This window comes from Lepidochelys kempii, chromosome 6 (assembly GCF_965140285.1).
Source record: "Lepidochelys kempii isolate rLepKem1 chromosome 6, rLepKem1.hap1, whole genome shotgun sequence".
NCBI classification, from domain to species: Eukaryota; Metazoa; Chordata; order Testudines; family Cheloniidae; genus Lepidochelys; species Lepidochelys kempii.
The window spans coordinates 68,793,794-68,821,224 of NC_136385.1; the positions used below are offsets into that span (position 1 = coordinate 68,793,794).

The window sequence follows — 27,431 nt, forward strand, 5'->3', positions numbered from 1 at the left end:
TTTATAACGATAAACTACAAGAGAACAGCAAGTTTGTGTAAGACGGGTAAAATGAGAGATGTAATTGAGTGTTATTTGACTCCACTGTTGCTTAGGCTATGTCTACATTACCACTTATATCAGTATAACATGTCACTTAGGGGGGTGAATAAACCATCCTTCTGAGCAAGATAAGTTACACCAACATAAGTGCCGGTGTGGACAGCGCTACGTTGGCAGGAGAGCATCTGCCACTGACATAGCTGCGGCCGCTTATTGTGGGGGTGGATTAATTATATCAACAGAAATGCTTTCTCCCGTCAGCATAGAGCAGCTACACTAGAGATCTGACAACGGCTCAGCTGCATCAGTATAGCTGCAGTGCTGTAAGCTCTCCAGTGTAGACATGGCCTTAGGGTGGGAATGGAGATGTAATCTTAAAAGCTTGTCTACCCAGAGAGTTATTTCACAATAGTCATTCCAGATTAACTCCATACGTGGATGCTCTTATTTCAGAACAAGAGCATCCACACAATGAGATACACAGGCATAGTTAATTCACTTTATATTCACACCCTCCCTTATTCTGGATTACTTTTCATCTAAACAAATACTTTGCCTCAGTCTTTAACAAGGCTAAAGATGATCTTAGGGATAATGGTAGCATGACAAATGGGAATGAGGATATGGAGGTAGATGTTACCATATCTGAGGTAGAAGGGAAACTCGAACAGCTTAATGGGACTAAATCTGGGGGCCCAGATAATCTTCATCCAAGAATATTAAAGGAATTGGCACCCGAAATTGCAAGCCCATTAGCAAGAATTTTTAATGTATCTGTAAACTCAGGGGTTGTACTGTATGATTGGAGAATTGCTAACATAGTTCCTATTTTTAAGAAAGAGAAAAAAAGTGATCCGGGTAACTATAGGCCTATTAGTTTGACATCTGTAGTATGCAAGGTCTTGGAAAAAATTTTGAAGGAGAAAGTAGTTAAGAACATTGAAGTCAATGGTAAATGGGACAAAATACAACATGGTTTTACAAAAGGTAGGTCGTGCCAAACCAACCTGATCTCCTTCTTTGAGAAAGTAACAGATTTTTTAGACAAAGGAAACACAGTGGATCTAATTTACCTAGATTTCAGTAAGGCGTTTGATACCGTGCCACATGGGGAATTATTAGTTAAATTGGAAAAGATGGGGATCAATATGAAAATTGAAAGGTGGATAAGGAATTGGTTAAAGGGGAGACTACAACGGGTCCTACTGAAAGGTGAACTGCAGGCTGGAGGGAGGTTACCAGTGGAGTTCCTCAAAGATCAGTTTTGAGACCAATCTTATTTAATCTTTTTATTACTGACCTCGGCACAAAAAGTGGGAGTGTGCTAATAAAGTTTGCGGATGATACAAAGCTGGGAGGTATTGCCAATTTAGAGAAGGACCGGAATATCATACAGGAGGATCTGGATGACCTTGTAAACTGGAGTAATAGTAATAGGATGAAATTTAATAGTGAGAAGTGTAAGGTTAGGCATTTAGGGATTAATAACAAGAATTTTAGTTATAAGCTGGGGACGCATCAATTAGAAGTAAAGGAGGAGGAAAAGGACCTTGGAGTATTGGTTGATCATAGGATGACTATGAGCCGCCAATGTGATATGGCCGTGAAAAAAGCTAATGCGGTCTTGGGATGCATCAGGCGAGGTATTTCCAGTAGGTATAAGGAGATTTTAGTACCGTTATACAACGCACTGGTGACACCTCACCTGGAATATTGTGTGCAGTTCTGGTCTCCCATGTTTAAGAAGGATGAATTCAAACTGGAACAGGTACAGAGAAGGGCTACTAGGATGATCCGAGGAATGGAAAACTTGTCTTATGAAAGGAGACTCAAGGAGCTTGGCTTGTTTAGCCTAACTAAAAGAAGGTTGAGGGGAGATAGGATTGCTCTCTATAAATTTATCAGAGGGATAAATACCGGAGGGGGAGAGGAATTATTTAAGCTCAGTACCAATGTGGACACAAGAACAAATGGATATAAACTGGCCACCAGGAAGTTTAGACTTGAAATTAGACAAAGGTTTCTAACCATCAGAGGAGTGAAGTTTTGGAATAGCCTTCCAAGGGAAGCAGTAGGGGCAAAAGATCTATCTGGCTTTAAGATTAAACTCGATAAGTTTATGGAGGAGATGGTATGATGGGATAACATGATTTTGGTAATTAAATATTCATGGTAAACAGGCCTAATGGCCTGTGATGGGATGTTAGATGGGGTGGGATCTGAGTTACCCAGGAAAGAGTTTTCTGTAGTATCTCGCTGGTGAATCATACCCATATGCTCAGGGTTTAGCTGATCGCCATATTTGGGGTCGGGAAGGAATTTTCCTCCAGGGCAGATTGGAAGAGGCCCTGGAATTTTTTCACCTTCCTCTGTCACATGCGGGCACGGGTCACTTGCTGGAGGATTCTCTGCTCCTTGAAGTCTTTAAACCACGATTTGAGGACTTCAATAGCTCAGACATAGGCGAGAGGTTTTTTGCAGGAGTGGGTGTGTGAGATTCTGTGGCCTGCATTGTGCAGGAGGTCAGACTAGATGATCATAATGGTCCCTTCTGATCTTAGTATCTATGAATCTATGTGTAAACAAGCTAAATTGAGCTGGATCAGTTTTGTCCCAGTATCGTCTTTCACGGGGTCTTGCAAACCATGTGGCCACTCCATTGCAAGACAGACAAACACATCCCACCCTTCCCCACCAGAAGAATAATGGTGTTGAACCCAGAGTCCCCATCAGCACCTGGGTGGGGGGAGGGTGACTTTCTATGGCTACTGCCCAGCAGAAAGAGAAATCAATGACTTGGGATTTGGCAGGCACACCCTGCTGATCTCAGCCACCCAGTGCAGAGTCATCAGGATCACTTCCCTGCCGTGCTGTTGCTGTTCCAATCACGCCCTGGGAAAGCCTCCTCCAGTCAGTGCTCCAGTGGCAGCAAAAGCTTCCATGTGGCTACAGCTGCAACTCACTGACCACACCCGGTTCAGGCAGGTAGAGTGAAAATTGAGAAGCATACTAACATCCTCCTGTTATTCCCATAGTGGAGGAAATGGGGGTCGCAGGGAGGATATCTGCCAGCAGCCCTCAATTCACTATATTCTTCGTCCTTGTGGCATATGCTGGGAATCTGTGGTTAAAACAGGGTTGTCAGGAAATAAACCATTTTTTCTTAACTTACCTGTGTTTCTAACCATTTTAGGTTATTAAAGTTAAATGAGAATGCTGTTTGTTTGCTTATTACATGTCACTCAGCTGAGACAGTGAAATTAGACTGATCAGTTTCACTTCTTTAGTAGAATGAGTTTCTGGTTCTTAATAGCCCATTGCTCTTGGGTTAGGTTCATAAACTGCAGGAAAAAGTTTAAATCCAAAGATAATTAAAAAGGAAAATATTACTGAAAAGTTTTGTAAAAAGGAAGTTGCCTTATTATATTTTTTTCATATTCTGTTTTGTAATATCCTTTTCCAAAAAATAAAACCTAAATGTAGAGCATAAACTAAGTTGACAGTGACCCTTTAATAAAACTGAAAGCCTGATTGTCCATACAGCGCAAAATTCACCTCGGTGTAACAAGCTAATACATCGGTAAAGTCCTACTTAAGTCTTCAGAATAAGCCTTGAGGGTTGTATAGGCCCTGTGCTGATTCTTTGCACAGTGGTGAGTTTCACTCAGACAAGTCTTTTCAGATCAGAGGTTTCTCTCAGAAAGACCCTTCAAGCCCCTAAAATACAGAGTTGCTTCTTGCCCAAGGCAACTGCACATACAGACATTCAGATACCAGGGTGATGAGCACAGAATAAGGATCAAGCCTGATAAAACAGATTTATTAGGCAAATAGTCAGAGCTGAACCTAAGTGAATAAAAAAAAAACATTCCCAGCAATTGGTGTGAGATGGGGCTATCCTAAGGCAGTTTATTTCCTGCTGAGAGAAGCCTGAAGCTATATCATTTCTGCCTTCCCCTGGGACAGCCAATTGTCATTAATTGCAGAGGCCAGATTTGCAAGATGGACAAAACGTTAATTTGAAAGCAACCTCAGAATACAACGCTCACTGGATTTTAAGGTTGGGGAGCATATATTTTCAACACCACACATGGGAAATTAGATACATTACTGTTGTTGCTGCTAACCAGGGCTCAGAGTGAAGACAGAATGCCGTTCTCCTTAGTCTTCTGGGTCATTGTATAGGCTATAGTAAACTTTTATCATTTTAAGCCCATTTAACAGTTGTTGTGGATCTACTCCACCGCAGCCGAAAGGGAAATCATGCGTGACATCAAGGAAAAGCTGTGCTACGTTGCCCTGGACTTCGAACAGGAGATGGCCACCACTGCCTCTAGCTCTTCCCTGGAGAAGAGCTATGAGCTCCCTGATGGTCAGGTGATCACCATTGGCAATAAGAGGTTCAGGTGCCCAGAAGCCCTCTTCCAGCCATCTTTCTGGGGTATGGAATCCTGTGGCATCCATGAAACTACCTTCAACTCCATCATGAAGTGCGATGTGGCTATCCGTAAAGACCTGTACGCCCACACCGTGCTGTCTGGTGGTACCACCATGTACCCAGGCATTGCTGACAGATTGCAGAAGGCGATCACAGCCCTGGCACCTAGCACAATGAAAATGAAGATCATTGCCCCCCCGAGCGCAAGTACTCCAGTAAGTGCACTCTGAAAATGAACCCCTAACTCTGACATTTTCTCACACCCAACAAGTCCAGGGCATTAGCTCCTCTTACCCACTCTACCTCCCATATCACCCATTGTTTTCAAATGCATGAACACCACAAGTAACAGGCTTTAAAAAGCTTTTTTCAGTGATAATTTTATGATGCCAGCTCCATCCATCCATACAACCTGATGGACTGTGAAAGACTGGAATGCCAGCAAAACAAATTACAAAAGCACTACAACAAGTAATCGTGCACAAGTCACTCATGCAACCAAAGAAAATGCCATAACTCTATCATTTATCAGGTCTCCCACATTAACCCAGCATATCCTTGGGTTTTCATATCAGGGCTTTTTTTTTTATCCTCTAACTCACTTTATTTTTATTCCCATGTTTCCCCATACACATCGCAGCTACATTCATCTATCATGTTATCAGAAGGCCAGAGCTGCGGTATGGCAGAAAGCATTGCAGCGAGAATGGCAGCTTCAGCCTGAAAGACGTCACACTTGGGCCTGTTTCTGTTTTTAACTGACTTCAAACACGACAGAAGCCACACAAGACTCTTAGAAATTTTGATCAAGTGATTTTATGAACACAACCACCTTGCCATCAAAATGCGATTCTGCCTTCCCCAGCCCCATTCAAATCACCTTCATTTAACTTGTAAAAACTGAAGCATGAACTTTCCATCCAACTGTCCAGCCTTTCGTATGGTTAACACTTGCTGAAAGGAGCACTGTACACTATGCTTTCATTTTAATATTTAAAACTAGCAACCAGATGGCTATGCAACAACATGCAAGAAATTGGACCTCATCCGCACTGAATCACAATTTTGGGTTGATTCAAGGAATGATAATGGGATACAGAGCCCTTCAGCTCTCAGTCACAAGTTGAATTCAATCCAAAGTCGTAAGTGACCAAAAGTAATTGTCATCCAAGAGCTGTTCTGTGGCCTGTATGAAATAGGTTTGTGATTCCAGATCACTTCCTCACTAACAAGTTTCCATATCACAAAATCCATTATAAGAATATCCTCAGCGGGCAAATGAATTATCCCCAACAACAGAAACTGAACTACCCCGTCATCCCAGTGGTAGGCTCTCTAGGTCTTGAGGTGGGCAGTGGAAGGGGAGAGTTTGCATTGGCATTGCTATTCTGAGTCCATGCTATCCAAAGGAAATCACTGCTCTTTGGGAGATACAGATCCAGAATTACAGCGTGAGCAAGTCTCAAGCAAAAAAAGGCAGCAGCTCAGTTAACATATGCACCAGTTAATGTGTTTAATTGATCATCTGAAATAAAATTCAGCTGTTGGAGTAAAGATAGTGGAGAAAAAAAATCAGCTCTGCTTCTGAATAAGACTTTTTAAATGACAAGATCTTAATTACATTAAATACATTATGGCACCATATGTACATCAGAATGTGGAGAGAACACAAAGGAATGGAAGTCAAGTTTTCTGAGCTCTAGCTCTAGCACAGACTTGCTGTGTGAACTTGGGAAGTTTCTTAAGCGCACTTTGCCTCAGTTTACCCTTCTGTACAATGGAGATAACAGTACTTCACAGAGGTGTTGTGAGTTTAATTGTTAGTGTTTGTAAAGCACATTGAGACAGCTGAATGACATTTTAAGTGATTTAAAGTGTTATTCTACAATATTTCTGCCTTCCATACATCCATGCATCTCATATCTATTAGAATAAGATGTGTGCCTTAAAAGCAGAGAATGAGATAGGAAAAAATATAGAGAGATATAGACACACAACAGAAGGCTGCTTAAAAAAACCTGAATTTAAAACACACCACTATCCACTGATGGCTTCTGAATATGACTGTTTTGTTGAGCCAGGACAATGTGTTTATCCAGACACCTGCTGCCTTCTCTTTATGATCTGATGAACTCAGACCTGCAATATTTCTGCCTGTAGCACCATGTTGGCAAACAACAAGGTGTTAAATGGCAGAAACAATGGGAGTCATGTCAGGTTGATTGGATCAGAGAAGCAAATAGAGGAGAGGAGGACAGAGAAGAGATGGAGACATCCAAAGTGATCAAGCAATGGAAAAAGGAGAGTAGACAGAGAAAGAGGCAATGGTAATGTAAAGAGTCACTGGTCATTATAAAGGGACCCAGCTCTGAGCTATGCAATGTCATGTATTTACACCAGATATTCAGGTACACTGGAAAATATTATCCCATGAGAACTAGTATAGTATAAACAGAGCAATGTAAGTGTCTATATACTGGAGCGAAAAGAATATTCTACATACATACATAAATAAACAAAAACACACAGGGCATTTCACAATACCTGAGCTAGTATTTCAATCTATATAGGATCTACATTGTCCCCCATCAGAGCGAAACCTTTATATGGCCAGTTTCTCTAGGGGGCGTGTCTTTTTTCTTTTTTTTTGAGACACAATCAAAACGCAGACAGAGGAAATGCAAATGTCATTCAGCTCCCTTTCATTGTCAGGAAGGACACATGAGGATAAAACACTGTGCAATGCATCCTTCCCTCCCCCCCCCCTCGCCCCCCATTATGTGTCTTAATGCTTTTGTCCTAATTTATCCCTTGCATAATTTATTTACTTGTGTATTGTTTCCTGATCAGCAAGTTGTAAGAATAAATGGAAATAGAATGTTTTATTAAACAAGTTGTTCCAAAAAAAAAAAAAGACAGATGGTGTCAGCCAGCCAGTAACAGTCCTGTTTCCCCTACCCAGCATTGGTACTTTAAAAGGCTCACAGAGAAAAGCAAACCCTGCACTTGAGGTCTATTGTTTCCTCTCTTCTCACCCCAGAGGGAGGGGGAGGAATAGGGGGCTAATTATAACAGACCTGCTCCTGCTCCCATTGACTTCACTGGGAACAGGACTGGGCTTCGAAAGAATTTAACTATAAGTACAAACGAGGCAGGATTTAGTACGGAGATATAAATCACAGGTGTGAATGGTACATGTACCACAATTACAAAAAGTGAACCGCTAACACAATACATCATAACGTCGTTCAGAAAGGGCTAGCCCACGTTCAGATCCCCTCCCCTCTTCTCCCGTCCTCGACACTCTCACACGGGCTTACCACCATGTGGAGTTACTCCTCATTTGCACCCATGTAAGCAAGAGTAGACTCAAGCTTCCCTTCGCTCTCCGCGCACACACACCATCCGGCGCCACGCGACACGAGACTGATCGGATGCCTGGGAAGCTCACCTTCCAACACCAAACGAACGACTTTCCCGAAAGAAAAGCAACCTCCTTTGTTATTAATATTTACATAGTCACACAAATATACACCGCATTTCACACAACACACAAGCAGGACAGAAGTTGGTCCAATAAAAGATATTACTTCCCCCCACCTTGTCTCTCTACACATATAACAAAACCTATTGTATAGTTACCTATATTGTTTCCATGCAGTTAAATTGGCAACAATGAAGGATCTAACATATTTATTTTTTAAATTGAAAAATAAAATGATTAAAGCAGCAGAATGCGGGGGGGGGGGTGTGGAGAGAATGTTAATAAGTTGTTCTCACTGGGACAACTATAAAATATGCACGCTGATTGGTGGAACATTGTATAATCCATATATATTCACCGGGGGTGGTCTTCTTTTTTTCCAAAAGACATCTACTCCTTTGATAACACTGTTCTAACGGCATTTCCCCCTTCTCAACAGATTTTTTACAATTTGCTAAATGAAAGAATATTTAATGTAAGAAAACGTTTGATGCCAAGATGGAGAAAGAGTGATGTAAATATGCCAGCTGTGTGCCCCCTCCCAGTGTAAAGCTTTCCTTCCCTCTAGATTGCTGCACAGCACAGAGACAGCAGCAGGAATCCCTGGGAAAAAAAACTCCAAGTATTTTTCCAACTCCAATCGGAGCGAGTTTAATTGAAAGGACACAGCTCAAAGTCTGCATTACATCTCTAAAAACTCAAACGGATAAAAGCGCCCACTCGGTGTGACTAGAAAGTACAGATGAAGTGTCTCCACCAGGTACTCTGCTTTCTTGCATTATGAGCATCTTGCATTATTAGCAAGAGCTGCCCCCTAGCACAGAAGTCATTTTAAAAGGTTGAGACAGCCCCTTCTCTCCCCACATACGGTGCCAAATCCCACTCTTCCTACTGCCTTGCGGGATTAACGGTGTGTGCAGCGGAGCATGAGGAAATGAGGGACCTGATCCAGCGAAAGATGACTGTGTGCCCCTCTTACATCTGCCTTAATTCAAGACCGGAGAACCCAGCACATTTCTGTAGCAGAGGCACCTGCCCCCTTCCTCTCTTCCTATATCGCCTCGCAAACAGTTGGCCAAATTCTGCCCTTACATCCGGGCAGATTTCGGTAATCAGTGTGTCCATCCAAAGATGGAAACACAATCAACTCTCGTTGCTACTTTTAAAAGCGAAAACCTCCCGTACGCAAAGAGCTCTCTAGACTTCCTGCCTAAAAATCAACCATCAGTGACCCCGAGTCATTCATTTCACGCAAGTCCGGCTTCTCTCTTCCTCGCACACAAACCGAAGTGTAATTGCAATGCCCCTGCTGCCCTGCTGCCCTGCTAGGAAACGAGCGGTGCAACCCCCTTTGCTACAGAGCCAGCAAACGCTGGGGCTGATTCTTTCCCCCTCTTCAAGTCATCCCAACTCCAAGAAGGTTTGCAAAAGAAAACTCCGAATTGCTGTCGGAGCACTGCAAAACCGATAATTATGCCCCCGATTCCCAGGACTGATCCCTCTCCCTTGGACACGGGGTTGGTAGCCGGGGAGCCTGCCAGGACGTCAGGCTCGGGACTCTGTCAAGTGCGAGCCCCCCCTCAGGGGTCCTGCAGGATCTTGCTCGTTCCAAGATCCACGCAGCCCCAAGAGCTGCAAGAAACCCCGCTGCCATCCTCCCCTTCAGAACTCAAATCTCTCTTCCTCCCGGCCAGCCAATTAATCACAACACAAATGTAACAATTTCTTCTTGTTAATTTCAGCGCAAGACGTCTGTGTGTGTTGCACAAAAAGAGAGGAGCTCAGAAAGGAAAGAGGGAGGGAGGAGAGATCAGCTGGGAGGCTGGAGGCACCGGGCTCAGGCAGGCAGCCGTATCGGAAAGGCGCCTTTTTTCATATTTAAACCACGCGGAATATGTACATTTTTGATTCCTACTTACGCTTTCAGGGGGTTGTGAATGACAGTCGCCATTTTGCTACAATGTAACAGAATATTGTGTCTCGGAGTTCTAAAGGTTCGCTTAGGGGAAGCGCCCAGCCAATCAGAGGATGGGATACCGGCCCGCTGCCCAATCCGGCGCTGTGGGCGGAGCCTGGGCTGGACTAGTTATTAGGGGAGCTGTCAAAGCCCAGAGGTCACTCCCTTTCTGTGGAACTGGAAGAGAGCAGGTCTTAAAGGGGCAGTAACACATCCAAGGGGCTGTCACCATACCGAACTAGATTTAGGGATCTAGGATGAGGAGCACAAGACTCTTTGGAGTTATCTGGCTTTTAATGTCAAGAAATCGAGAGAAAGGAATGAGGGAAAATACATTGTCTTTTTGTATTGCTGTGGCTGCCTTTCATTTCCCAAATGGCATGCCCCCTTGTTCATGTGCAAGGGTTGGATGCATGCCATTTCATCAGGAAAATAAATGACATGTGTACTGACATTTGGTACTGCAGCAGATTTTCCAGCTTTATTGTTATTATTCCCAATTTGTTTCCTTTTACCGAAAGCCACTTTCCCCTTCAGGTTGCTTGGAACTGCTGGCGCTTACAGTGACTCCAGGGCAGCACCCTCTCCCCCTCCCCTAGGAATTTCTCAATGTCAGTCATCCAGCTCCTGCAGCCAGTGCACTGGTTACATAATGCACAGTGGCCAAACTGCCTGCCTGCCTGTTTTCTGTTTTTCCCACAAAGCAACTTCTGAAGTGATTGTCTTGTCTAGCATGTTGAGACCTGGGCCTTTGATCTTTCAGCATGGAGAGAGGGAGGGGGAAGGATTTTAACCTATGTTTCATATGACACCTACTTGCATGGTAGCAGAGGAACTTGGAGTCAAGAGTTCTGGAACAGATACAGCTGTAGTTAAGAGTCCATTTCTGGGAGAGGCACCAACTCCAGGAAGTCAGAGTTTACCTGTGACTAATTAAAAGAGTTTGCAAATGAATTATCCAGCATGAGGTGACGCTCGAGACGTGGCTAATTCTGATCTCACACCACTGTAAATCAGAAGTAACTCCACTGAAATCAGTGAAGTTACACTAGCGTTAATCTAGTATAATCAAGTTCAGACTCAGACCTAAGAAGTTTCTTCCTGTTTGATATTAGTGCAGGCTTTGCCTTACAACATTTCTCTACCTCTCAAAGATCTCCCTTCCTTCAGGCATCCCCTAACCACTAATAAGGAAACATAGGCCTGATTCTTCTCTCGTCACACCAATAAATATCTAGAGAAACTCAAGTGAAGTCAATTAAATTATACTGGTGTAAAGCCAGTATAAGGGAGAGGAGAATAAGGATCGTGGCCCTTTGATTTCAATCATTCAGAACCCAGACAGTTGGAAGTATCAGTGTTTTGTGATCTGTTCGGGTGTCAAAAGAGGTTTGAGACAGCAGCACTTCTGGAACAGAGGGCTGAATTAAGAAAGGGGCCAAAGAGGCCAAAGCTTCTTATAATAGTATTTAATATAATAATGGCCCAGGTGGCACTGGATGTGACTTAGGATCCTCATGTTTGACACTTTCCTGTTGGCCACAGAAAAAGTCAACTGCAAACTTTTTGTAAACGCATGGGTGACATACTCCATGAGAGAAAGGGAGAAATGAACAGAATAACATGTTCAGGTGCCAATGACCTATGCTAGAGGGCATCAGAACTGCTTAACTGTGTGTCATAGTCTTTATCTTGCTGACAGACATTCTCCTTTAGGTCAAATGATAGGAGAATATTGGTTCTATCTCCACTGCCACAGAAAAATTCTTACTGGCCATGAACTGCCACACAGAAAGGTCACAATTATCACTAGATGGGCATAGATTTGGTTATATAACATTTATTTTTATAAACCGATGCGTACCACTAAATTCCCTCTACGCCACACGGCCGCGCAACAGTCCTATTAAGCGCCACAGGAGGGAGAGGCACCTCTTCCCGCCAGCCCAGGTGTTGCTGCACGGAGAGAGAGCTGGTGGGAGTCTGCTCTCCCTTCTGTAGCCCTGGGGAAGCCTGCACCCCAAACTCGTCATCCCTGGCCCCACTCCAGAGCCCGCACCCCCAGCTGGAGTCCACACCCTGCACCCCAACCCTCTGCCAAAGCCCTGAGCCCCTCATCCTCAGCCCCACCCCAGAGCCTACACCCCAGCCGGAGTCCTTTCCCCACACTTTCTGCACTCCAAACCTCTAACCCAGCCGTGAGCCCCCTCCCATATTCCAAACCCCTTAGCCCCACCCCCAACACATGAATTTTGTTATGTGCACCAATATGGAGGTGATGTGTCATACATCACCTCCATATTGGTGCACATAACAAAATTCATTCTGCACATACACGGGAAAAAGTAGAGGGAACACTGGGTACCAGATGCATGAAGGTAAACTGCAGCACCATGTGGTAAACTGCAGCACCATGAGACATTTTATAACCATGGGATAAATTGCAAAGCTATGTGCATAAAGAACTTATTGTGTCCTTTCACTGCCTCAGTTGTATTGTGCTCCCTAATCCATCTCCGCAGAATTTATTGTAACATTCCCAGTCCCTGAGCAACTTCAGACAGCTGTTATTTTACTTAAAATGTCTCTCAACCTTTCCAGATTACTGTACCCCTTTCAGGATTCTGATTTGTCTTGCGTACCCCCAAGTTATATCTCTTTTAAAAAAGATTTGCTTTTAAAATCAGACATAAAAATACAAAAAAGTGACACAGCACACTATAACTGAAAATTTGCTTACTTTCTTATTTTTACCATATTATTATAAAATAAATCAACTGGAATATAAATATTGTACTTACATTTCAGTGTATAGTATATAGAGCAGCATAAACAAGTCACTGTATGAAATTTTAGTTTGTACCAACTTCGCGAGTGCTTTATGTAGCCTGTTGTAAAACTAGGCAAATATCTAGATGAGTTAATGTACCCCTTGAAGACCTCTACATACCCCAGGGATACGCATACACCTGGTTGAGAACCACTGAGTTAAACAAACCTGCTCAAGAAATGTTTTGTCTTTCTCTTCCCAAAATGTAGTACTTCCTCCCACAAAGTTACAACTTTGCTTCCAAACCTACAGCCACCCATCCTACAGATATGAGGAATATATTGATCTATTTTGATTCTTCTTCTAGTTTTAACCTAATTTTAATATATTTAATGTGTTGGCCTGAGGCCCAGGATGGACAACAGACAATTTTTCTCTATATAAAAGAAAATAAGCCCAATATCTCCTAGCCCTGCAGTGGTAGAAGTTGGAGATTGATGCCACTGGGAAGGGGAGACACCAACACTCACTCCAAACAATGGTAAGTCCTATGATAGTGTACTGTAAATGATGACATTTTTAAAGTATACAAAAGCTAGTTTAGGTCATCTTTAGAAGTTTAATGAGTCTCTTTGGGCCCTGTACAGTTGGACTCATGGGCGCATGACCTGTGGGCAATAAGCTCTTGGTGACGCTGGGTAGGGAAGAAGTTGCAAAGTTTGAAACTATCTTGGTGCTCCCCTGATCCTTAGGCCATTCAGATGCTAGGCCAGTCCCAGCCTCTAATTTATACTAGCTGCCATCAATCCCAACCATCTGGGCTGTTACAGCAGCCAACCATCATCTGGGCATAAGAAAAACCCTTGATGCACCCTCTTTTCCCCTACCATTCCCCATCTGCAAGGGGTAGCCAAGCCGCGGCTCTTTTACAATTAAAGTGCAGCTTGCAGAGCCCCCCATTCTCCACCTATCAGACTTAGGGGGCTTCTGCCCTGCAGCAGGGTGGTGGGGCATGGGGCTTCTGCCCACCAGGTGTCAGGGCTTCACCCACACAGGGCACACTTGCCAGGACTCAGGGTTTCCCAGGAATGGGGCTGAAGCCCCAACAGGTGCACTCTGCAGGGATGAAGCCCCAAGACCTCCCTTCCGACTGAGCTGGAGCCCCAAGCCCCAGCAGGTGCCTCTTGCAGGGCTGAAGCCCCAAGGCTCAGCAGGCGCGACCCACGGGGCTGAAGCCCCGAGACCCTCCTTCCTACTGGGGTGGAGTTCCGAGACCTGGCAGGTGCCTCCCACGGGGCGGAAGTCCCGAGCCTCAGCAGGCGCAACAGATGGGGCTGAAGCCCTGAGACCCCGTCCCCGCAGGGCAGAATCACCTAGCTCCACCAACCTGCTGCAGGGCTGAAGCCCCAAGCCCCGGCAGGTGTGCCCCAGCTTGCGAACTTCTAAAGATTGTTTTGTGCAGCTCAGAGAGTCAGTACATTTGGCCACCGCTGCCATATGCCAATGGTCAGAAGAAGGGCGTGGCATAGGAGTAACTACAGTAGTGTTATGCCACTCAAGGATCTCTGTATGCAGCTTGAGGGCAACTTTGCAATACCAGAGAAATGGAGAATCTGGCCCATAGTAACTAAGGCATCAAGCTTTACTGGCAGGATATAAAAATTGTATCAATAATTTTTTAACTCTAAAACATTTCTAAAATAGATTGTCTAGTAACGTGTAATGTCATAAAAATACATGATGGCATGGTGTGGGAGATAGGTTTTATAGACCTGTGTTTGAAATGACCTAAACAATTTACTTGTGGCTTCACTTCGTGTGAGTAATGTGACTACCACAAACTCATGCTCATAAAACCTTTACATCACACTATCATGGATTCCAATTTTATTCCCATTAGCACACACACAACCTTCATCATTAACTGATTACATGTGAATGAAATTTTTGGGACCCAGTCTTCTCTCACGAACATTGGTTTTATACCAGTGTGACTCCACTGATCAGTTGTTACTGCCGATTTGCAGTGTCAGTGGAGAATCAAGACCAAAATACACACATTTTCTCATTTATTAACCCACCAAGTCCTGAATTCAGGGTTCTATGATCCCCACTTAAGAGCTGATGACATCACTCAAAGCCACCTAAATCACAGCAGGGAGATTGCTAGAAGATGGAAATGCTTTTAAAATATTTAATGTTATAAAGTAGATAGGTATATGCTCCCCAGCAGTACAGGGAACAAATAAAAACCTAAACAAACTGCATTAAAACTTAAGAAAGAGAGAAAAAAATAATGAATCTATTTGTGTAGGGTAAAACTCATGCATGCTGCACAAGACCCTCAGCAAAACTTGGTGGTGATGCAGGGGTGGGAGGAGCAGGTTGGGTTTGTTGCATTGTTTTTTTTAATAAAATCTTGTTCTACCCACTACAAAGCCTGAGTATTCAGGTTCTATGTGGACGGAATGTGAAGGGCTTGAAGAGGAGAAACCCACCCCTTCAAATCAGGGCTGATGAGCAACACGTCCCACCCCTGCCGCAGAACAGCAGCTGTAGGTCCTCCATACCGGTTGCATAGGTGATGGGGCCGTAGCAGCCACTGGACTATTGACTCCTGTGACTACTCCTCTGACCTACCCCCATTTCAGACTTCTCTGCACTGGTCTCCATGGGGCCAGTGCAGTGCTCCTTTCTGTGTAGCGTAGGGGACACATGGGCTCCTGATCACCCTGCACCGCGTATATGCAGGGCCTACTTTTTTCTGGGAGTGCAGTGCATCATGGGTGAGTTTCACCCTTTTGAAATAGATTCCTTATTTTTCTCTCTTTTTTGAGTTTTAATGGAGTTTGTTGAGATTTTTACTTATATGCTCCCCAGCAAAGTTGGGAACATAAAGACAACTGCTTGAGAACTGGAAAGTGAAGTCAACTAGAAACTGAAGTGAAACTGACCTGCCTGTTTAATTTTTCAGGCTGAAGAAAATGCAAAAGGCAAACTAATAGATAAAAATGGAAAAAAGCTACTAGAGCTAAAACATTATTTCAGCTGTAACAATCTAAGGTGTGATCAGTAGCACACAATTATATTTGTAATATGTGGATTTGATATGGACAGTGCTTTGTAAGGACCTAAGCCTGTAAGAGTGCTCCATGCATGGAAGTTCTCAACTTTAGGTGCAGCTCTGTGTTTGCAAAACAGGGCCCCATGTCTACAGATATTCTGTAACTGATTGAGGATCTTAACCCCTTTTTATTTATTTAAAGCTCTGCAGACATCTTGCATGCACTGTTCCTTGTCAGTCCTCCTCCCCATTTTCTTTGATCTCCACCAGTAGTTCAGTTAACTCAAAGAGAGAAAGATATCAGAGTGTCAAAGTTCCAGACTCAACACCCTCTACAAACACATCACCCAAATCTTATATAGTCAGCAGAACAAGGGTAACTGCAAAGCTGCATGGATGAAGTATAATCAGCACCAAGGATTCATTCTTTACTACTTCAGGAGTCACATTCTCAAAAGGTGACCTGCAATCTTTTCTTTAAAAGGCAAAATTCCCTCCATTGTAACAACATGTGTTGAATGCCTGTAGTCTAGCAAGATTTATTCAACACACATGAGGCCTGATTCTAATCTCACATAGTTTTATGCCAATATCACCCCACTGGTTCTCCAACTTAGTTACTCCTGATTTACATCCACCCCAGGAGGATCAGATTTAGGTCCCTTTAGTTTAAAAATGGGTTGTTCAAATAAAGCTGAGAAAGTGCTGCAAAGTTCACATCTGAATTCAGATCTCAGGCTGAAGTTTCCCAAAGCCTGGGGAGAGGAGGGATGGCTCAGATCTCCGGTTCTGGTTCAGGTCTATCTCCACTTTAATAATGCATTGAATGCCCCTCTTAGCCTGGCCACTGGTGTATTCAGCATGCCTTGCTAAAGTTGAGGTATTTTTATAAATGATTGGTAGGAACACCTTTACGAATAAGATATGCAAAGAGTCACACTTGGGAAAACTAAATTATTCCAAACTGTCCTATAAGAACACAGAAACTTTACAGTAGTAAATGGAGTGGTGTAGTACTATCAGATTATAATACCTTGTGCTTTCCATCTTCAGCATTAACTAATAAATCTTCATATCACCCCTCTGAGATATGTACTTTGAATATTTTGACATGTGCTGTTGACAATTTCTGTGTTAAGGGTTATAAAGCTTTAACTTTTTGAATCTCAACACCTACTGTCATTAAATAATTATCATCTAACCCCCCCATCCTTTCCCCATAATTGTGAAAATGTAAAACAATACAAATAAAAAATGCTTAGAAATAAACATCGATATTATCCATTGATATGATAAAAGATACAAATTAAATTCTGACAAGTCTAATTACAACTGTGATGTAGGTGGAGCCTGAGACACTACCTATATGCAGCTGTAACTCTTTTTAAACATGGTTGTGGCCCAAGAATATTATAACATGACTTCCGTTTGCCTGTGTGAATAGAAAAGTACATTTCATAACCATGTTAGGTAACCATGCTTTACCCTTGGTAGAGAGACAAGGTGGTTGAGGTGATATTGAACCAAATTCTGTTGGCGAGAGAGACAAGCTTTTGAGCCACACAGAACTCTTCTTCAGGTCTGGGAAAGGTACTTTCAGTGTCACAGCAACATGCAAGGTGGAACAGATTGTTTAGCATAAGCAGAGCGCACATATTGCAATGGACCTTTCAAGGTAGAGTGACCCCCTTAACACCTCTGCAGTCATAGGATCCTGGTAAATTTACTGACCACCTCTGTGAAGCACTTTGAGATCTACTGCTGAAAAGCTCTATTTAAAGCCGGGTATTATTAATTATTATTATTATTTAATTTTTAAATAAGTTATTTAGCCCTTGTGTTTGTGAAGATAAATTCTGAGACCTGACCTACACTTAAAACTTAGGTCAACATAGCTATGGCTCTCACAAGTGCGAAAAACCCACACCCCTGAGTGCCACAGCTATGCCAACCTAACCCCCAGTGTAGACACAGCTAGGTAAATGTAAGAATGCTTCCATAAACCTAACTATCACTGCTCAAGGAGGTGAATTGCCTGCCACACTGGGAAAAAACCCTTCTTGTTGCTCCAGTCTGCATCTATGCTACATGGTTATGCTGGTGTAGTTACAGCACCAGCTATGCAGCTATAGTCCCTGTAGCATAGACATGGTCTGAATGTGCAAGCAGGTTTAAACAATAGCTCTCAGAAGTATAAATTGGCCCTTTCATCTCAATGGGGTGTTAACTCTGAAATAAGCATCAATAACACTGCATATAAGAAAGGAGAGTGATGATGAAGATGTTATGAAGACATGCTCAATTTGTTGAGACTGATATTTCATTTGGCATCATGAGTGGGTGGAAGTGATGGCGGTTGAAGCCTTAGGTCGTGGGCAGAGCTTGAGAAAACACCACCATTTTTTTTCCAGTCTGCCGCTTGTTTATTATTTTTTTTCCGTTAACACAAGCAAGGAAAACAGCCATGTTATACTGTGGTCCAAAATGTTTATTTTTGTAGTATATATAGGACGGAAATATTACTAGCTTCACGTTCTGCTACAGCTAGTCTAAATTTTTCCAAAAAACTATCCAATCAAAAAATACATTTTTGTCAAAAACAAATGAAAAAGTGTGGGGTGAAGGACACCTGGACATTATTAATATTTTTGCTTTGCCTTTTATTGTCAAAGAGAGGAGGAAGAGGGATTAAAAAAAATTATTTCCCAAAAAAGATATTCTGGAACATTTTTGAAATAAATGTTTTGTCTCAAATCCTGCAAAATTGAATCAACTTCCAACAAATTTCACAAAATTCTTTTTCTATTTTTCAGCCAGCTGTAGCAGTTTAAAGGTAGACACAGTCTAAGTTTGAGCCTGTCTAGCATTAAGGAAATTTGCAGTGGTGTTGTTAGACCAGTGCAAACCCCTAATATAGACATGCTGGGCTGGTGCAACACAGGATTTATCCTGGTAATTTACCAGGATAAGGCCACATCTACATGACACGGACGATAGCAACATAGCTACAGCTCCATAGCTGTGTCAGCATAAGCCCATAACGTAGATGCAGCCTACGCCAACTGAAGGGGTTTTTCTATTGCTGTAGGAACTCCACCTCCCTGAGCGATGGTAGCTAGGTTGGTGGAAGCATTTTTCTGTCAGCATAGCTGCGTCTACACCAGGGGTTAAGATGGCATAGCAATGGTGCTCAGAGGTGCAAATTTTTCACACCCCTGAGCAACATAGCTATGTCAACCTAGGTTTTAAGTATAGACCAGGTGTAAATTATATTCGTTTAAGTCAGAGTTGTGCAATTACGCCTGTGCAGTGTGTCTACTTTAGGGACTTGTACCTCTGTGGCTACCTTGCATACATTTCCCTAATGAAGACAAGGCCCTTAGTGTCAAAACAGTATAAGAACTTTGGTATTCTCAGCTGCTGGTCATTTCCTCACTTCATTATACCGCACTGCTTCAGTAGAAGAGAGCTGAAAAATACCTCTCAAAGACTATTATGTAATTTTGAGTGAAGGCGGCGGCTGATGGGACTCTGCTTGCTGCAGGGAACAGTTACTATTTTTGCTACTAACCATGCTGCTTGTGAGGCTACATGTACAACTCTGTTGTAGCATCCTTGTGTGACTCCGTGTAAGGCTGCCAGGTAAGGGACATACTAGGCCTGCACATAGGGCCTGATTCTCCTCTCACTCTGGTTTTACATCAGCAAAATGCCACTGACTTCAGTGGAGATACTAGTGCTCCTGATTTACACCAGCATCAAGGAGAGGAGAATCAGATGTGTATCGTCCCGATACCACAGATAGTACCTGGGATCTATGAGGCTAGGCAGGCTCCAGTGGCTCCAGTCAAGATATTTGCTGGTATGACCAAGAATCATATATTCTTTCCTCTAGAACACCATAAGTATCACTAGTATCAATACCAGGTGTGTAACCCAAGTCCCAAAGGGCTCACTCAAGCAAGACAGAAAAGAATTGTTACCACCCAGTATTTCAGGGTGAAGTGATAGTCCAAGCACACCATCTTCACGTAAGGCTCACAATCTCCATCACCCCAACATGCTCTCCATCTTCTTATTCCTTTCAATGGCTGCTTTCATCCTTTTCCATTTTGCTGAAGGACAGAGCCAACCCGCGGGCATTTCAACCACTATATTTGAAAGGGTGCACCAGCCATCTTCAAAATCAGAAAAGATGCCAACAAACTATTTCTGATTATACCTCAGAACACCTAAGATTTCTCAGGGCCAAAGATTAGGGGTGTCAAAAGTTTAGGGTCTTTTTAGTGGGCAAAAGCATGCCATTTGGAGGGGTGGGGCCAGGGATTGGTCAAGTGCTAACCCCTCACTTTTGTAATCAGCATAGATGGTGTAATAGGGTCAGGGAAGGGCAAAAGTATGTCCCACTCATGCACAGCACACCCTTTCCTCCCTTCTGGTGTATGACAATAGAACTTAGGCACTAGGACTCAAAGGTGTTAGAACAATTTAGATGTAAATAAAAATATTTATGAAGACAATACCATGACTGCTTTTGTGCAAGCTGGAGCACTACAAAATAGTCTGTTTTATCACACAGTTTTCCTGAAGGAGATTGTCCCCTCCTTAAGGGCTTTATCATCCTCTCTGCAAAATACCAGCATTTGGATCCCAATGCTGCAGCTGCGACATGTGCCAAGCTTCTGGGAGTTCTCTGCACACAATAGCTACAGGATCAAGCCCTACAGTTGCATCTTGCCCACTCTTCAAACGTTTAGAAATGACAGCAAGAAATGAAACTGAGCTGTATGCTTTGCTGCCCGCACTGGGCCTACAGTAGCTTCCCACTATCTCCTAACCTTCAGGTCATTCTTCTTGAATACTTTTTATTAATAGCCTTTTCTCTCTCTATGTAATATTAATCCCTTCAGGCAACCATGATCACCCCTGGTTGCTCTCCCAGACAGATGCATTGGTCAAGTCCATTTTGAGAAAAGGGGGAAGGATAAAATCAAAAATACAGCCTGGGATTTACTGTACTTACATTTGCTGCAGGTGAAAGGCATGTGCTAATTAAGTCTGCACTGGGGTCAGACAAGCAGCCGACTCTCTCACTCTATTTATACACTTGGAATAATTCAACAGCTCACACTTTTCCCGGGTAAATAAATGCCCACCTCCTGAAATGGATTCCAACTTCTGGAGCACTGAGGTTACACACCAAGGGTCAGTATGCAAATTGCCATGCCAGAGCCATGCAGCTGTTTCCCTCAGTCACTCGTTCCCTACTTTTATAGGACATGAGAATTCCACTTGTATTCCAAATTCAAATGTAACCATGTTATATTCCAATAGATGCTGTGGTACTGGGGACACCCACGCCTGGGTTTTCTCAGCTAGCACAGTATTCAGAATGCTGGTGGAATAGGTGGTTATTGTGTGGAATCCTAATACTACTGAGCATGTAAATGAACTCTGACCTGCATGTCTGCACAAGCAGCAAAATGTTATTTTCATGCTCTGCAAGGTGGTGAAAAGCGGGAGGGTGACAGACTAATGGCCCAATGAGGAAATCACCATATTTTTAAACAACTTTCCTAAGGTCTTTATTTTATTTATAGGCATTTCTAAGGCATGTGGGAGAAACATAGGAACTATACTGTTTTCAAAAATAGGAGTTAAGGGTATAAGGTCCCAGTTTAGAAGAGATATTTACACATGCATATGGGTAGTCAGCAGGACTAGTCACTTGTTTAAAGTTAGGTATGTGCTCAAATACATTGCTGGACTAGGACCTAAATGAGAAGACGGGTGTTAGCACTGGGGACCAGGCAGGGATGAGGTGAGACAGGACAGAAGAACAATTCAGGAAGTGGTGGTGTGCCACGACTGTGGAACAGATGAGAGATAGGGTACTGGAGCAGGTTTAGTTCTATCATTCCATTCCTGAAACTGGGTCATGATTTTAATCAAAAATTCCACTGTGGCAGTAGAATAAGGCAGGACCCCTTAAAAGCAAGGGCCCATGACTGTAGGAGACCTTGAAAAAAGGAGGGATGAGTCAATGTATTGTTTGATTGCTGCAAGATGGCCATTTACCACAGACACCGGATCCGAAGAGGACAAAGGGCATCCTTCTGGGTCCACAGTGCCGCCCATAACTTCTTGAGTCATGCCACAATACATCCCAAAGGAAGATATGTGATTCTGATGACCACCATTCATGGCACAAACTGAGGGGGAATATTTTTGCAGGTGGAGGGAACAAAGTTTTGGTGGATCCAGGCTCCATGTAGCCTCAATCCCCTGTACAAGACTTTTAATACGAAACGGAACTATTTCATCCCATGCAGAGATATTTGTTTCATCTTTAAATTCTTGCTTTTAAAAAGTATTTAACTCTTAGTCTAAAAATATTACTGGGTACAGTCTTAAAACACACAAGGAAAAATATGTAAACTGGAGATGGGTCCAATTCACAAAGTTTCGATCTACATAAAGATCCAAAGTGTGGGAGTGGTTAGAACAGGATTTTGGTTCAGTCCATTATAGAGGTAGGAATCAGCATCAAAGATCACATCAGGATCCTAATTTTTGTCTTAAAGATTTGGGGTGTTCAGATATGGATTTCTAATTTACCTTTAAATAGATAGTTGATTAATAACAGTAAAGAATTATATATAACTAGACCAGTTTGTACATGATAGTGATAATTTTGCAATAACATAGAGTATCATCTCTATCTGTATGAGAGTTTACAAAGATTGGGAATATCAGTCCTGAAGATAAACCAATATTTTCAAATTTAGAAGTCTAAAGTTCGGCTCCTAATATTTACTTAAGCAGCTAAATAAGAGGTCTGATTTTCAAAAAAAAAAAACAAAACCTGAGCACCCACAGCATCGTTTGATCTTAGTGGGACTGTGGGTGTTCAGCACATTTGAAAAATCAGACCTCTTATTTCTTGACTGCCTAAATATAGATTAAGATAGCTACCTTTAGCCTCCTAAACTTGAAAATTTAAGCTATAACAATTGAAAGACCAAAAGCTTTGCAGGCCAGATTGTGATACCAAGTAAATCCAGAGAAAGGGCTCAGTCTTGCAAGGTGCTGAGTTTTTGGATTCAGTGGAAGGTCAGGGTGCTCAGCACCTCCCAGGATCAAACTCTAACTTGCACTGAAACCAACAGAGCTATCTGCATTTACAATGGTATATGTGTAGTTGGGTTTTAAAACCCCCACACATTATATCAGTGGAGTTTTCAATTTCAATGCAGATTTCCATGTTTATATAAAATTCATCCCCAGAGAGAGAGGGGGCATAGTGTACAGCCAACACGGAGAGCTAGGAAATCCTGACTTCAGAAGAATTACTGCAGATTTACATCAGGGTACCTGAGAGCAGAATTTGGCCCATATATGGTGTTTCTTCTTGAAAAAGTGACCTTAATAAAAACATACTGAAAAAGCAAACGAGTAAACAAAGGCAGGACTTGCATGCATGAAGGTTTTTTGTGTCACTTTGTATATGAACTGGTTAATTTATCTGCTAGCTTCTCTGGATATACACATCATATATTGGTGTGGTGGAGTTAAAAGTTAACATGGATTATACACAGCAAATAGCTATGTCCACAGAATCTCTAATGTCATAGACACCCCTGTTTAATTTCATCTCTCCTCTTTACTGTTCCATATTACCAAATATTGCCTCTGATCAATTATAACTTTTGTTATAACTTCCTTGCCCTGAAGTTAGGAAAGTGAGGAGGCAATAGTAACATGTCAAACAACCTTGGAATCGCACTCAGCAGATTAATCACAGCCTAACCTGATGCTTCATCTCCCCCTAGTGGTTCTTGAAAGGCATTTTGAGCAATGCAAAACTAATAAACTGGTTAGTCTCTAAGGGTATGTCTACACTACGAAATTAGGTCGAATTTATAGAAGTCGGTTTTTTTGAAATCGGTTTTATATATTCGAGTGTGTGTGTCCCCACAGAAAATGCTCTAAGTGCATTAAGTGCATTAACTCGGCGGAGCGCTTCCACAGTACCGAGGCAAGCGTCGACTTCTGGAGCGTTGCACTGTGGGTAGCTATCCCACAGTTCCCGCAGTCTCCGCTGCCCATTGGAATTCTGGGTTGATATCCCAATACCTGATGGGGCTAAAACATTGTCGCGGGTGGTTCTGGGTTCATATCGTCAGGACCCCGTTCCCACCCTCCCTCCCCCCGTGAAAGCAAGGGCAGACAATCATTTCGCGCCTTTTTTGTCTGCTGCCAGCCAAAGATGTAAAGGATCGATGGAGTGGGTCAGAACAAGACATAGACCAGATTTGTTTTGGACTCATTTTCCTCCTCCCCTGTCTAGATCACACTGCAGTCAGTCACAGAGAAGGCGCAGCGAGGTTAATCTAGCCATGTATCAATCAGAGGCCAGGCTAACCTCCTTGTTCCAATAACAACGATAACTTTGGTGCACCATTTCTTATTGGAACCCTCCGTGCAGTCCTGCCTGAAATACTCCTTGATGTACAGGCACACCCTTTGTTGATTTTAGCTCCCTGAAGCCAACCCTGTAAGCTGTGTCGTCAGTCGCCCCTCCCTCCGTCAGAGCAACGGCAGACAATCGTTCCGCGCCTTCTTTCTGTGCGGACGCCATACCAAGGCAAGCATGGAGGCCGCTGAGCTCATTTTGGCAATTAGGAGCACATCAACCACCACACGCATTATCCAGCAGTATATGCAGCACCAGAACATGGCAATGCGATACCGGGCGAGGAGGCGACATCAGCACGGTCCCGTGAGTGATCAGGACATGGACACAGATTTCTCTGTAAGCATGGGCCCTGCCAATGCATGCATCATGGTGCTAATGGGGCAGGTTCATGCTGTGGAACGCCGATTCTGGGCTCGGGAAACAAGCACAGACTGGTGGGACCGCATAGTGTTGCAGGTCTGGGACGATTCCCAGTGGCTGCGAAACTTTCGCATGCGTAAGGGCACTTTCATGGAACTTTGTGACTTGCTTTCCCCTGCCCTGAAGCGCATGAATACCAGGATGAGAGCAGCCCTCACAGTTGAGAAGCGAGTGGCAATAGCCCTGTGGAAGCTTGCAACGCCAGACAGCTACCGGTCAGTTGGGAATCAATTTGGAGTGGGCAAATCTACTGTGGGGGCTGCTGTGATGCAAGTAGCTCACGCAATCAAAGATCTGCTGATATCAAGGGTAGTGACCCTGGGAAATGTGCAGGTCATAGTGGATGGCTTTGCTGCAATGGGATTCCCTAACTGTGGTGGGGCTATAGACGGAACCCATATCCCTATCTTGGCACCAGAGCACCAAGCCGGCGAGTACATAAACCGCAAGGGGTACTTTTCGATAGTGCTGCAAGCTCTGGTGGATCACAAGGGACGTTTCACCAACATCAACGTGGGATGGCCGGGAAAGGTGCATGACGCTCGCATCTTCAGGAACTCTGGTCTGTTTCAAAAGCTGCAGGAAGGGACTTTCTTCCCAGACCAGAAAATAACTGTTGGGGATGTTGAAATGCCTATATGTATCCTTGGGGACCCAGCCTACCCCTTAATGCCATGGCTCATGAAGCCGTACACAGGCAGCCTGGACAGTAGTCAGGAGCTGTTCAACTACAGGCTGAGCAAGTGCAGAATGGTGGTAGAATGTGCATTTGGACGTTTAAAGGCGCGCTGGCGCAGTTTACTGACTCGCTTAGACCTCAGCGAAACCAATATTCCCACTGTTATTACTGCTTGCTGTGTGCTCCACAATATCTGTGAGAGTAAGGGGGAGACGTTTATGGCGGGGTGGGAGATTGAGGCAAATCACTTGGCTGCTGGTTACGCGCAGCCAGACACCAGGGCGGTTAGAAGAGCTCAGGAGGGCGCGGTACGCATCAGAGAAGCTTTGAAAACCAGTTTCATGACTGGCCAGGCTACAGTGTGAAAGTTCTGTTTGTTTCTCCTTGATGAAACCCCCCGCCCCTTGGTTCACTCTACTTCCCTGTAAGCTAACCACCCTCCCCTCCTCCCTTTAATCACCGCTTGCAGAGGCAATAAAGTCATTGCTGCTTCACAGTCATGCATTCGTTATTCATTCATCACACAAATAGGGGGATGACTACCAAGGTATCCCAGGAGGGGTGGTGGAGGAGGGAAGGAAAATGCCACACAGCACTTTAAGCACAGCACTTTAAAAGTTTACAACTTTAAAATTTATTGAATGACAGCCTTCTTTTTTTTGGGGCAATCCTCTGTTGTGGAGTCGCTGGTTGGCCGGAGGCCCCCCCACCGCGTTCTTGGGCGTCTGGGTGTGGAGGCTATGGAACTTGGGGAGGAGGGCGGTTGGTTACAGAGGGGCAGCAGTGGCAGTCTGTGCTCCAGCTGCCTTTGCTGCAGCTCAACCATACACTGGAGCATTCTGGTTTGGTCCTGCAGCAGCCTCAGCATTGAATCCTGCCTTCTCTCATCACGCTGCCGCCACATTTGAGCTTCAGCCCTGTCTTCTGCCCGCCACTTACTCTCTTCAGCCCTCCACCTCTCCTCCCGGTCATTTTGTGCTTTCCTGCACTCTGACATTATTTGCCTCCACGCATTCGTCTGTGCTCTGTCAGTGTGGGAGGACAGCATTAGCTCGGAGAACATTTCATCTCGAGTGCGTTTTTTTTTCTTTCTAAGCTTCACTAGCCTCTGGGAAGGAGAAGATCCTGTGATCATTGAAACACATCCAGCTGGTGGAGAAAAAAAAAGGGACAGCGGTATTTAAAAAGACACATTTTATAAAACAGTCGCTACACTCTTTCAGGGTAAACCTTGCTGTTAACATTACATACATAGCACATGTGCTTTCGTTACAAGGTCGCATTTTGCCTCCTCCCACCGCGTGACTACCCCCTCAACCCTCCCCCCTCCCCGTGGCTAACAGCGGGGAACATTTCTGTTCAGCCACAGGCAAACAGCACAGCAGGAATGTGTCCCTGAAGAAAAGCACCCTATTTCAACCAGGTGACCATGAATTATATCTCACTCTCCTGAGGATAACACAGAGAGAGAAAGAACGGATTTTGGTTGAATGCCAGCAAACATACACTGCAATGCTTTGTTCTACAGTGATTCCCGAGTATGTGTTACTGGCCTGGAGTGATAAAAGTGTCCTACCATGAAGGACGAAATAAGGCTGCCCTCCCCAGAAACCTTTTGCAAAGGCTTTAGGACTACATCTAGGAGAACCGCAAATGCCAGGGCAAAGTAATCCTTTCACATGCTTGCTTTTAAACCATGTATAGCATTTTAAAAGGTACACTCACCAGAGGTCCCTTCTCCACCTGCTGGGTCCAGGAGGCAGCCTTGGGTGGGTTCGGGGGGTACTGGCTCCAGGTCTAGGGTGAGAAACAGTTCCTGGCTGTCGGGAAAACCGGTTTCTCCGCTTGCTTGCTGTGAGCTATCTACAACCTCCTCCTCCTCCTCATCTTCTTCGTCCCCAAAACCTGCTTCCGTATTGCCTCCATCTCCATTGAAGGAGTCAAACAACACGGCTGGGGTAGTGGTGGCTGAACCCCCTAAAATGGCATGCAGCTCATCATAGAAGCGGCATGTTTGGGGCTCTGACCCAGAGCGGCTGTTCGCCTCTCTGGTTTTCTGGTAGGCTTGCCTCAGCTCCTTCAGTTTCACGCGGCACTG

General features: G+C 43.8%; 1 protein-coding gene across 6 annotated transcripts in view; it reads right to left on the reverse strand.

Moving 5' to 3' along the window:
- Nucleotides 1–9,987, reverse strand: part of DPF3 (double PHD fingers 3) — a 221,714-nt gene extending 211,727 nt beyond the window's left edge. For all 6 annotated transcript variants that reach the window (XR_012159436.1, XR_012159434.1, XR_012159439.1 and 3 more), the window contains exon 1: nt 9,884–9,987. Coding sequence is in view for 1 of the 6 variants with exons in the window: in XM_073348533.2 (XP_073204634.1) it covers nt 9,884–9,915 (32 nt within the window). In the remaining 5 variants the exon portion in view is untranslated. The remainder of the gene's footprint in view (nt 1–9,883) is intronic.
- Between the last annotated feature and the right edge of the window lie 17,444 nt (nt 9,988–27,431).